We start from the raw sequence: 12,230 nt of genomic DNA on the forward strand, positions 1-12,230 counted from the left end.
ACAAAGCCATCGAACGTGAACGAAAAAGAGGGCCTCCCACAGCCAAATAGAATTCAAGCTATGGAGTATCACTCTCTTGCCAAAGACTTATTTAAATGAGAATAATATAATATAAAAAAGCACGTACGTTGAAAAACAAACTGCACCACAGCTTACCAGTGATTGCTCAAGAACCTCTTTAGGGCATTTAGTGTTGTTAAATCTCTAAAGAAAATCAGTCATTGTTAACACCAAGAAGTATTATTGATCTTATGTAATGAGTTTAAAACTAGGGCTCACAAACATACATACATTGCAATCCAACAACCCAAGTTACCATCATTACTCTCTCAAAAAAGTTATAATCACTACTACAGAGCTACTTAAACAGCTTACAATAAGATAACCTACACTAATACCTACTGATCAACACAAAATCATCATCATCAAGAACTTGCACATCTTTTCCCCCCACAAAATTCTCGCGTCCTATTGCTTCAACTATTCTGACAAATTCAATTCTCTTTGCAAGGGGAAGAGGAACATAAGGCAACCTGAAAACAGGTCTTATCACCCCAAGCTGAGCTAGAGCAGTATTAACACCTATAGGATTTGGCTCGCAGAATAGCCATTTAATTAAAGGCATCAGCTTTGCATTCAATGAAGAATTCTTCCCCTCAAACATGAGGTCATGCATCAGACCAGGAACAAGGTTACTTGTAACAGAAATAACTCCAGTGGCACCATATTCCCACCTAGAATCATGACACTCGTCGTCATTCCCACTCCATATCACTATACCTCGATCTACATAAGCTTTAATCCTATCATTTCCGACACACTCCTTAACACCTGCCATATTTGCATTCTCGGAAACTGTATGTATAACAGGAGGAGGAATGTCTTGCCCAGTCCTAGAGGGCACATTGTAAATGATTGTTGGGCCCATTGAGAGGACAGTCTCAAAATGAGAGACCAATCCTTGCATCGATGTCTTTCCATAGTAAGGATTAATATGAAGAGCTGCATGCATACCTACAGCAAAGCCCTGCTCAGTTGCATGAACCGCTTCTCTTGTCGAATTGCTTCCTGTGTTGCCTATCACTTTGATTGATGTGCCAAAGCAATTAACAGTATGCCCAATGAGCATGATATGTTCATCCCAGCTCATGAGGTGACCTTCTCCTGTTGTTCCTCCAACAATTACCCCTTCAGCACCACCAAGAATCTGCATGTGCATCAAGGAATCATATGCTTCTAGGTCAAATCTTCCATCCGGCAAATAAGGGGTTTTTATTGCTGTAATTAGTCGGAGGCTTTTAATATCATCCACTGAGGTTCTGCAGAGCCAAAACTAAGAGTTCAGCAGAAGATTATGTAGGTGGGAAGAAAGCCTTCAAACAATCATGTGCACAATGGAGCTTTCTAATAGTTGTTTAACATGATAATGACAAATATATATGTCAAACAAAATCATAAGTTCCTTAAAATTTAAGTAAAGAAAGAAAGATAACTTATCACAGAAATGCAAATGCCAATTCCAGACAAAATCCAACAGAACCTCTTTGGACAAATACTGATAGATTCTTGAATTCGCTATATCATTTATAGAGATATGGAGGATGCACAAAAGGCAGAACAATAAGACGACTGAAAAAGCACTTCACATCTCCTTCAAGTATATCGGAAACCTGTTCTTAATCTCGAGACTCCGCATAGGAAGATGATGATTTAGAGTAACAGCTGCTTCTGGAGATGTCCATCTTCTGGTCCTGGATGAGTATATGAGGATAAAACATTAGATCACACACATATATTTGTGAAATCAAACAGGCTGAGAAAAAGTCTTAGACAATTATTGAGCTCTGTTAAACTTCCTTTAGTAGAAAATGCTCCCAACTCATATGAGAGATGATGCACCCTAAATCAAAGTTTGTGAGAACTGCCTTGTAAAAGATAACGAAATAATATAGCTGAACCTAAATATCATATCGCAATGAGAAAAGGGCAAAAAAGTATCTATGAACATAATAATACAGATTAGTAAGCATGCAAGTTCTCTACAAGGGTTTAATTATTCAAAAATGGAGATAATTGAAACCTAAAAGCATATGAAACGTGAGTTAACTTTGGTCAAAGACGGATTTAATATATTTTAAAAGGTAAACTAAGTCAATAACACAACTCTGCCAAAAATTCTTCTTTCCAGTGGCATTTGCTGATTTCTCTATTCCTCTTCAAGAAAATGCAACGACACTAGCCATTGCTCTATCTAGGTCATCACTGCGATCCTCACTAGTATATGCGGTCACAAAATCCCTAAAGCATTATTAAAAACACATCTATACCTTATCGATTAAAAAAGAATCCCTTTTTAGTAATAGAATACATTTCAGATCTTAGAAGCAACTCATCTACATTAAAAAAGAAAAAACCGATGCAAAGAAGCCCACCTTTGATAGGTGCCCCCTGCGGGAGAACAGGGTTTCAGCCCGAATCTCAAGGATGAGGCATCCCTGGAGCACAAGCTTTGGTTCATCAGCAACACAGACGACATCCTTATATGCTAATCTCTCCCAGTCGCCAAGAGTAAGAACAAAAACAAAAAAGGTATCAGCAGCTTTCGAACGGCGAAGCGAGGGCAAAGGATTCAAATCAAAGAAGCACGAATCGAAGTCGGAGGAGTGGCGGTTGTGGTGGCAGCCGAGGAGGAGAAGTAGATGAGAGACGAGTCGTGAGAGATGAGCATTAGGAAGGAGTTCACCATGGTATGGGTTATTCGAGACTGGTGTATTTCCGATGGGGAGGCGCAGGAAGAGGTTGTGGGCGGGGAAAGAGCGCGACTATTTTTAGGGTTTCCGCTTTATAGCGCAGCGCTAAAAGCCTTAAAGAGTTAACTCCATTAACGTAGGATTTGTCACTTTTAATTAGGGCTGTAAATAAACGAGCAGCTCGGGCTCGGCTCGGCTCGTTGTGAGCTGAGCCGAGCCTGAGCCTAAATTTGAGGCTCGAAATTAATTTCGAGCCGAGCCTGAGCTTGAGTTGGCTCGCTCAGGCTCGGTTCGATATGCTCGGTTTATATAAAAAAATTAGTATTCACAGTCACACAGCTTAAATTTTCCAAATCTTACCCTCACTCAGTTGCGCCTCGTCGTCTTCCTCCTCAAGCCATCGCCGCCTCGTCCTCCTCATTAATCGGTCGCCGCCTCGTCCTCCTCCTCAAGCCGTCGCCGCCTCGTCCTCCTCAATCGGTTGCCGCCTCGTCCTCCTCATCCAGCCGTCGCCGCCTCGTCCTCCATTGGCAAGCCGCGCATCATCCCGATGGAGGAGAGCCTCGCCGGAGGGGAGTAGAAAGTAGTCTTCTCCTTCGTCACTGCTCCATCGACGAGCTCGAGAAGCTTCGCCTCCCCCTCGCTGTGCCCCTAGGAGGTCTCCCCCCACCACCACCGAAATATGAGGAGAAGAGAGCTGAGGGTTTCGTGGAGGATCTGCTATTTGGACTTGTGATTTGTTGATCTCTTTGGTCATGGTGGGTTTAGAGTATTTGGTATTTTGGTTTGATTGATTCGAGATGCAGTTTTGAGGGAGAAGCTGAAGAAGATCCTAGCGTCGGACTTCTTCACCACCATCCATTTCACCGTTGCCATTGCCTCCTCCTCCTCCTCCTCTAATAAAGCTCGGGCTCGGCTCGAGTTGAATAGAACCGAGCTTGAGCCTAAATTTGAGGCTCGAAATTAATTTCGAGCCGAGCCTGAGCTAGGGTCGGCTCACTCAGGCTCGGCTCATTTACACCCCTACTTTTAATGCGTAGATTGTAATATTCATCCAGTAACAGTAAACTTGTGATTCTAATCATCAATAATATTAACTTATTGGAGTATATATATATATATATATTTCTTTGATTAAATTATTTTTATCTCGTATAACAAATTATTTTTCCCACATGAATTTTGTTTTATATCACTTAAGCTTAAATTACAAATACAGAAGGTGTTAGCTCATGACGAAACAATTTAAATGATCATATCTTTCTTAAATAAATATGTATTCTTAGATGAAGTTTTAAGTGGCTTAGTCATACTAAATAAAAGTTTTCTGTGGGTAAAATTATTCTCTTTAAACCGATAATAATTTTAAAATTAAGAATGGCACGAACACTTAAAACTAATTTTAAAATTAATTTTAAAATTAAGAATGACTAACCTAACGTCTGCAATTTAATGAAAAGTGCAGATGTGGGGATGCAAAATAATTTTCTCGCTAAGAACAGGGATAAAATATATTTAGCCCTATTTATTTTTGTATATAATTCTTTTTTTGTTCTAATAGTAATTTGAATTTATCTTATATCTCAATGCTATTGACGACTGGGACTTTTTATATGATAGAACTATGTGCAGTCCATTAATAGCGCTGCTGTAAGTAATAATATATTGTGACATGGTGTATTCCGTAAGAAATGGATGTTATTTCACATATTGCACATATGTAGATGCATTCATGTCAATTCCGACTACCCAAAAAAGAATTATTAAATATTTGAAAGAATATTAAACATCAGAAATTAGATACAAACAGTTATTTCCAAAGTAAATATATCTCTGAGTTGGCTTGACAGAATTAAACAAATAAAGTGAAACCTTTTGATCAATGTCCGCAATCTACTATGTATATCTTTTGGAGCTAATCAAATCATTTGTTTGATTCATTATTTGTGGCAGCACCATTCTGCTGCTGCTGCTGCAAGCGGTAGAAGGGGATCTGTGCAGATTGTTGTTGCTGCTGATGCAATTGAAACATCTGAGAGTTGATTGGCATCTGCTGTGGCAAATTATTTGAAGAGCGAGAATCGCTCAGCTCTCTAGCAGCAAGTTTTAGACGTTGCACTTCAGCAGTCAGCGCCTCATTCAGAGCTGAAAAATGAATACAACTACTTAGCATGCAATTTAAAATTATGAAGGATTAACAGGTCAAAGTAGTCATTATCATTTCGATCAAAAACTACATTTAGAATGGCAGAAAGGATTAACAGGAAATAACTTGCATGAGCCATCCAACAGTAATAACTTAATTGCTAGTAGATGAGCATTAGGACTTCATGTACAATAATGGATGCAGATAGATGGAGACAGGTGTACAAGCAATCATTTAATAGAAATAGCAAAAGTGAATTATCTCTTGTAGTAGAAATAGCAAGTGGAACTCAGGTTTGGTGCAACATCATTTATCTGGTACTATCTGGTACCTAATATATCGCAAGTTTTTTTTTGTCTTCTGTGTTCATGTAATCTTGATAAACACTTGTGGTGAATTAGAATGGACTTATTCACGCAGGTAGTGAAATGATTTGTGCTATATGTTGATTTGGTGGCTATGTTATAAGCAATTAGGCATTTAAATCCTGTGTTTAGCAATTTGGACAATGCAGAATCTGAAACTATATGCATGTTTTTCGAGGTCATCTTTCTAGAATGCTTTTACATCTCAAACTTCCTACAGTTTCCCACTGGAGAAGGTTGAGAGAACTAATGTGCAGCACATACTGATCTTTACTTTTTTGTCCTGGCCATAAAACCCATGAATAAGTATCAATCTTTAAGTAAAGAACAGTAATAGCCAATACCATAAGCTTTGGTTGTAATATGTCAAACAATTAGGCTCACTCAGTTAATAGAGGCTTAATTCATTGCAGAACTTCAGTTATTGAATGAAGGAGTAAGAAATCACAATTAATAGCAGGGAAAATTGGACGTGCCCAAGTGAATAACATAAGATTTTTAACTACATATCTACCATACATATATAACGAAGAGCTTAGTTTCTCTCCAAGCAAACCTCGTGTGGGTCGATTTGAGTGGCTGCCAGATATGTGCCAATGCATAAGTTATGCACCTCCAATAGCTCTGATCGTGTTTGAATGCAGGTACAAGGAGGTGTTAGATGTGATAGGCGTGATTAGAGTGATTGGATGTGTGTGACTTATTCATTGGCGCATATCCAATGACTCGTGCGGACTAACCCAGCTCGGACATAACCCCAATCCATAAGGAAGTCACCTAGGAGGAAGGATGGCAAGTATAAACTTACATAGGAAAGGCCACCGTTTTCTCTTTTTGGCCACTTTAGATAAACGGAGAAACTGAATAACATCACCAGGGCATGACATATCAAAATAATACAACCTTCTAACCTATTTGGCAAAAGCAGATAGGAGGGGTTATCCCTGATAAACCCCCTTTCTCATTTTAAACCTATTTCCCATATTTCTCCCCAAAAGCAAAAAAAAAAAAAAAAAAATCTATTCACATTAAACTAGACAAAAAAAGGCCAATTTTATCAATTTTATTTCTTATCTATCATGACCAAACACCATTCTTATCTTATATTATTATTCAACACTTATCGTAATTTTTCCAACCAAACATGCAAAAATAAATTGGGATAGAAATTTCTTTTATCCCCGGATAAGCTATCATTTTATCTCAATCCTAATTCTTTACTATCCTGCAATCAAACTGGACTCTCAATAGTAACTGGTAAGGGAAGTCACACCATATTCAACGATAAATTCAGAAAATGAAGATTATGCAGTTATTTAGAAATCTCAAGAACTTAGTATGAGGGTAGATTTGATTCAACATTGTGGCCATGTAAGCATTAATAAACACCAAAGGGCACCATGAATCAGTAACAAAGACAGTCTATTTGCATAAAACCAATCTTCTATCACAAAGACAAACAGGATCAATCTATAGTTGGAAAAGATATAACTCAATGAAAGTGTCTAGCTCCAATGGATAATTCATCAATGCTGAAATTTTCCTGATCAAGAGAACACAATCTCGCAGGGGTTGGAGAAGACAAACAGAAAAAATTGCACCATTATTTGAATTTCTCAGTCCATAAGGATTTTTCATAAGTAATGATACTATCTCAAAGTCTACACATATTTACATGTAATTTGGTTGCAAAGGAAGCAGGGGACTGTAGATTTTTATAAGACATCTAATATATGAAAGAAATGTGTGAGTGTTGCCTCAATCTTTAAGTTGTGTGGTTCTATTTAAGTTGTCCCATTCACCCACTTTATAGAACTAGAATGCTTAGGCTAACAAAAAACAACTACTGATATGACTAAGTCAGTGATTCCAACAAAGTCAAAATGGCACCTAAAATTCTCGATACAGTTCATTAAGAAATCTAAGGTTGCAATTTGTTCCTGTCCACTACAAGATCAATAACTGAAAAATGATGTTTTGACTCAAAGGAACTTACCATCTCTTAATTGTGCCTGTTGCTCCATGGCCTGAAGGCGGAACTTTAGTTCACTGTTCTGATTTGCAAGCCCAGCCGAGTCTCTCTGAAAAAGATTGATAGAGTCAACATAAGGGATCTAACATATATCTTATCTACTGTAACAGATAATTCAAACAGAATCATTGCTTTCGATCATAATTAAGGCCCATCATAGCAGTGGAAAATGCATAGATAACTACCTGCATCAAAGTCAGCTGCGCTGACAATGTCGTGGACTCTGTCTGCAATGTCTGCACCTTGTGCTCCAATTCTGCAATATACCTCATCTTCCTTTCCTTGGAACGCGCCGCAGATTGCCGATTTGCCAATATCCTGTCAAGAAGAAACACCACAATGAAATTGATCTCAATTCATCTTCGTAGGCAATATAAGATTCAAGAACAGACGCACAATCCTACTAGGAGATACAAAGATTGTTTTTTTTTTTACAGCACCTCTTGACCCGTTTCGGATCGGCAGATGCCATCTCTGCCAGCTTCTCATTCGACATGATCTTCTTCATCTCCGCCGCACTGAATTCCCCATTCCCAAACTCCAGAGTAAACTTGCCGAATGCCCCATCCATCCCATTGGCCTTTGAGCCCTGACCTCCACGCCGCCCCATGGAAGAAGGCGGCGGCTTTGGTGACTCCTCGCCAAAGCTCAACTTACCAATCAAGCTATCCATGGAAAGACTCCTACAATGGCGGGGTGCCGCCGCCACAGTACCCGAAGGAGGAAACGCCGCCTTCTTCTCCACATGATTGGCCCAAAACAGCGCACTACTCCCGCCGCTGTCGTTGGCGCTGCTCTCGCCTTCATTCTCACTACTGTCCGCGCCATTCGTCTTCATGCTGCTTCCTCGGCTATCCAATTCCTCGCGCTTATCATCGTCCAGGCCCTCAAGATTCAAGAAGGCGGTGAACAAGTCGTCGCCGGGGTCCCCTTCGCCTTTCTTCTCTCCGTTTGCTTCGCCAGTTGTAGCGTCGAAACTGAGACCCCAACCAGCCTCCAGCTTCACCGCGGGCGCTGGCGGCAATGGCGGGGAAGATTGGAGGAACCCGAACGCGATGTCGCTCCGGGAGCGGCGGTGGGATTTCCGAGGCGGGAGACCGGAGCTGGGTTTCGGGATGGTAGTGGAGGAGTGAGAGGTGGAGGAGTGGTCATGGTCGTCCATGGAGGCGTCATTGGAGTCGGAGAGGGAGGAAGGAGTCAGAGAAGGGAGGGAATCGAGGGAGAAGAAAGCCGGCTGGGAGTGGGAGCGCGAGTGGAACCCGCCATGGCTAATGCTTGGGGTCGGCGCAAAGCTCTGCGGGGAATTGAAGGGTGGAGTCGGCGGAAAACCGTGCCGCTTGCCCATTCCACCGCCGACTTCCGGGTTGTGACTCGCCGGGAAGTGAGCGTTCGGCATTGGGTTCTGGTACGAGTGGCTTCCTTGCAACTGCTGCATCATTGCATTCTGGGTCTGCTCCATTTACCTCTTGTTCTTAAGAGAAACAAACAAAACCTATGGCAATCGACGATGTCTCCTTTGTCGGAGATTTTAACGGTGGTGTCACTCGATAAATTGTTTAGATGTATAAGTTTATCAGGAGACGCGTTGATATCTAAGCAATAGTACTGCAATGGCTTTAATGAGCTTTAATCACGCTTTAAGAGCCTTTACACTACCGTGTGGAGCCCATAGAGTAATAAGGGAAAGCAAAATCGCGAATATATGAGGAAGGTGATCATGGCCGTGGATTTGGACATCCAGCGGCGTTAACTGCGTATTCCTGTGAATTAATGAGTGGATATTGGTGGGGGATGGTGGAGATCACATTGTTCGACGTGCGAAATCGTCCGGAGGAAAGAAGAAGAAGAGGAAGAAGAAGAAGAAGAAGAGGAAGGTGGTATGTGTGGTGTTTTATTTGGTTGTTAATGTTTCCCATATTTTTATCGTCGCATGAGGGGGGGAAGGGTGATTCGTTCGCCGGCTGTTTGACCCGGGACACGGAGGAAGGGTAGCACGTTCTCATCCCACGTGGCGACGGTGGGAGGAACCGTCCCCGTGAATCTTCACGTGGTAGTATGGCAAGTGGGGCCAGCTTTGGCCTCCGACTGAAGCTTCCAAATTAGACTTGAAACAATGAACCCAGACCAAGAACTTTTGGTTCACCATGCACTTGGAAATCACCCAACTATACTATATACTGCTTTTTATTAGGATATTTCCATCTAGCAGGACATAGGACATGAATATAATATATCTAGAAAGATGATGAATAGTAGCAGAAATAAGAGTGTAATAACATAACAAGGTTGTTAGTGTTACAGCTTTAGTTATGCCATATTATGGAGGGGATTAGCAACGCGAGCAAGAGGACCAATAGAGCCCAAGAAGGAGAAGGCTCAGTGCCCGGCCCAATAATAATATCGCTCTACTTCCGCAGCAATCGTAACCGTCCAATCAAATCTCTCTTGCCAAACATTAAAAAGCATCGGAGCCGCTCAATTCGGCCAAAACCCTAGCCTCCCTCGCCTCTACAATCCCTTTAAATTTAAGTCTCCTGCTCACCCGTAGAAAACCAACCGCAGCCGCTCCCTTCTCCCAATTTGCACCATTGGTGCATCCATAGGTAGTCTCCCAGTCCCAGTCTTTCGTTCCTCCCTTCTCGTTTCCTTTTTCTTTTTGGGATCTAAATGACGAGAACTATCTGAAAGGAGCACCCAGTTTATAGATTGGGTGTGATGATACTTATTCTTTCGATTGAATAGGAAGATCTGATAGATTCCCCTACTTTGCTTCTATTATTTTTGAAAGTTTGCAAGGATTTTTGTATATGTTTATGCTAATCTATAAGGTTCTTGCTTTAAGATTAAGATAGCAGCGATGTGGATGATGAGAACATAAGCCAAATACAGTTATCCCTGTCTGACGAAATCACACGGATGCTGAAAAATACGCGATCTGACACATCCTTGATGTTTAGATTCTCTTTATTTTATGTATATTTCTTCTTCTTCGTTTGAGAGGTTTGATCTCCCGATTTCACGGCACATTATACAAAACTTTCTACTAGCTCTATATTGATATTTGTGAGTTTTTATATATTTCTTATATTTTAATCTTCTAATTCTCTTGGTGCCGATGATGACATGCTAAGAATCTGAAAGCAGATTATTCAATCTGCGATCTTGTTGAAAATTCAAGAACTAGGACGGTCTGAGGCATGTTATTGATGAAGAAAATGTTTCGATTTGAATGTTTTTAAAACCAAAGTAGTTGTTTTATAGCCTAAGCCATAACCCAATGTACACCTAATTTAAATTCCAGATTACAGTTCAGTTGGGAGATCATGAAGGAAATTATAAGTGCAAAAAGCAATAGTATTTTATTGTCTCTAATATATATTGTCATAAATATTATAAAATAATTAATTATTTTTACCACCTATAAAATTAAATTATATTACGTTTGGAGAGTTATAATTTTTCTAAGTTTATAATCTGCGCTCCCTTGCGAGTTCATGATACCTTCCAAGTAATCTTATCATTGTAAAGTAAAGCATAATTTGTCTGGCAATTATGTGGAATTTTCTTCCACAAATTACATAGAACAGTCTTCAAGGAATCATCACTCTCCAATGGTGTACATTTAATTAAGTTGGTTTAAATTTATGATATTTGAATGGCAATACAATTATTGCTATCTCGGTTCTCCGGGAAATATTTTTTGGGCCCCCTCCTTAATCATCAAATTATCAAACATTTAGAGTTATCTTAACCAACCACCACCAAATCTCATATGAAGCTGCCAGTTAACTTCATCGTACAATGAGGATAAAATCCATCTAACATTGCCTGCAACAATTAATCATCGAAAAGGACATGTAATTAGATCTTCACTTAGTTGTCAATCAGCTCAAGCAACCAAAGGATTTATTTTAGGATGTCATTCTTCCATTGCTTTAAAAGACAGGAGGCACGGGTCAAAATCACTATTGATTCTTGATCAGATAGCCCCTAAAAGCTTTTAAGTAAGGTAAACTAAATCACTCTACAAGTATACCCCTCTATAAATTAGATTAATAATAAATTGTTAAATTTTTTGAATATCGATTTACAACTTTACAGAGTGAATATAAATTAATATATTAGTTTTGTGTGCTAATTTCATTATTTTAGATAATTCTACCAATGCTTTCAAGAGATTCTAAATATTTATTCCATCTTTATATTTAAGGGGACATACATGCAAGAACAGTAGAACACCAGGAGCAATTTGTAAGTCGCATATTCCTCTCTTAAAGCTGCGGTGTTAACTGTTAAGTTAGTTTTTAATAAAACCATAATAACTAAAACACTATTGTTTATTAAAGTTTAGAATGTAAAATATTAATGAATAATTTTTCTCTTACAAAAAGATAGTTTTTTTTCCTAGTATTATGATATTCGTAACATTAAACATCTTAGCTTTTAGATAATTTATATAGGGGCAAATGATATTTCAAGGGTGATTACTTACGGGATGGTATTTTTGAAAATGTTCACTGGTAATTAAGATAATATTTTGATAATTTTGAAAATGTTTATTAATATTTTCAGTAGTAATTATGTAAAAAATTCTAAAATTGTGCATGGAGATCCATTAGATCCAAATTTGTTTCTGATGAACTGTCGGCCAAGTGTTGGGCCGCAAACTTTGGGCCTTCTCTGGCTTAGGCCCGACAATTATTTTCTCTGGATCGAAGTGGAGTCATTAAGGCCCAACTCAGGCTTAGCCTTCCTTCTCTCTCTCTCTCTCTCTCTCTCTCTCTCTCTCTCTCTCTCTCTCTCTCTCTCTCTCTCTCTATATATATATATATATTATATTCATGGGATTAGACAGTCTATTTCTCAACAGTATTAATATGAGGTGTAACTTAAAAGATAATACGCAAAAGTACTCGCTTTAAAACGCTGCTAGTCTT

General features: G+C 39.4%; 2 protein-coding genes and 2 non-coding genes across 4 annotated transcripts; 2 read left to right on the plus strand and 2 right to left on the minus strand.

Annotated features, from left to right (window-relative positions):
• Positions 1 to 218: 218 nt before the first annotated feature.
• LOC140763762 (4-hydroxy-tetrahydrodipicolinate synthase, chloroplastic) lies at positions 219 to 2,861 on the minus strand. Its single transcript, XM_073102099.1, has 3 exons — positions 2,433 to 2,861; positions 1,671 to 1,751; positions 219 to 1,319 (listed from the first exon to the last, which is right to left on the minus strand). The coding sequence occupies exons 1-3, from the start codon at positions 2,534 to 2,536 to the stop codon at positions 392 to 394; spliced, it is 1,113 nt and encodes a 370-aa protein (XP_072958200.1). The 5' UTR covers positions 2,537 to 2,861; the 3' UTR covers positions 219 to 391.
• Positions 2,862 to 4,553: 1,692 nt separating this feature from the next.
• LOC140764041 (bZIP transcription factor 29-like) lies at positions 4,554 to 9,179 on the minus strand. The gene is made up of 4 exons (XM_073102489.1): positions 7,734 to 9,179; positions 7,479 to 7,611; positions 7,258 to 7,342; positions 4,554 to 4,895 (listed from the first exon to the last, which is right to left on the minus strand). Exons 1-4 carry the CDS (start codon positions 8,750 to 8,752, stop codon positions 4,675 to 4,677), a joined length of 1,458 nt encoding a protein of 485 aa, XP_072958590.1. The 5' UTR covers positions 8,753 to 9,179; the 3' UTR covers positions 4,554 to 4,674.
• A 969-nt stretch (positions 9,180 to 10,148) lies between these two features.
• Positions 10,149 to 10,239, plus strand: LOC140764092 (small nucleolar RNA R38). Its single transcript, XR_012104968.1, has one exon. It is a non-coding gene; the product is annotated as a small nucleolar RNA R38 (small nucleolar RNA).
• A 165-nt stretch (positions 10,240 to 10,404) lies between these two features.
• On the plus strand, positions 10,405 to 10,490 carry LOC140764097 (small nucleolar RNA snoR20a). The gene has a single exon (XR_012104973.1). It is a non-coding gene; the product is annotated as a small nucleolar RNA snoR20a (small nucleolar RNA).
• Positions 10,491 to 12,230: the final 1,740 nt, after the last annotated feature.

This window comes from Typha angustifolia, chromosome 7, assembly GCF_048772165.1.
Source record: "Typha angustifolia cultivar Huaian chromosome 7, ASM4877216v1, whole genome shotgun sequence".
Classification (NCBI taxonomy): Eukaryota; Viridiplantae; Streptophyta; class Magnoliopsida; order Poales; family Typhaceae; genus Typha; species Typha angustifolia.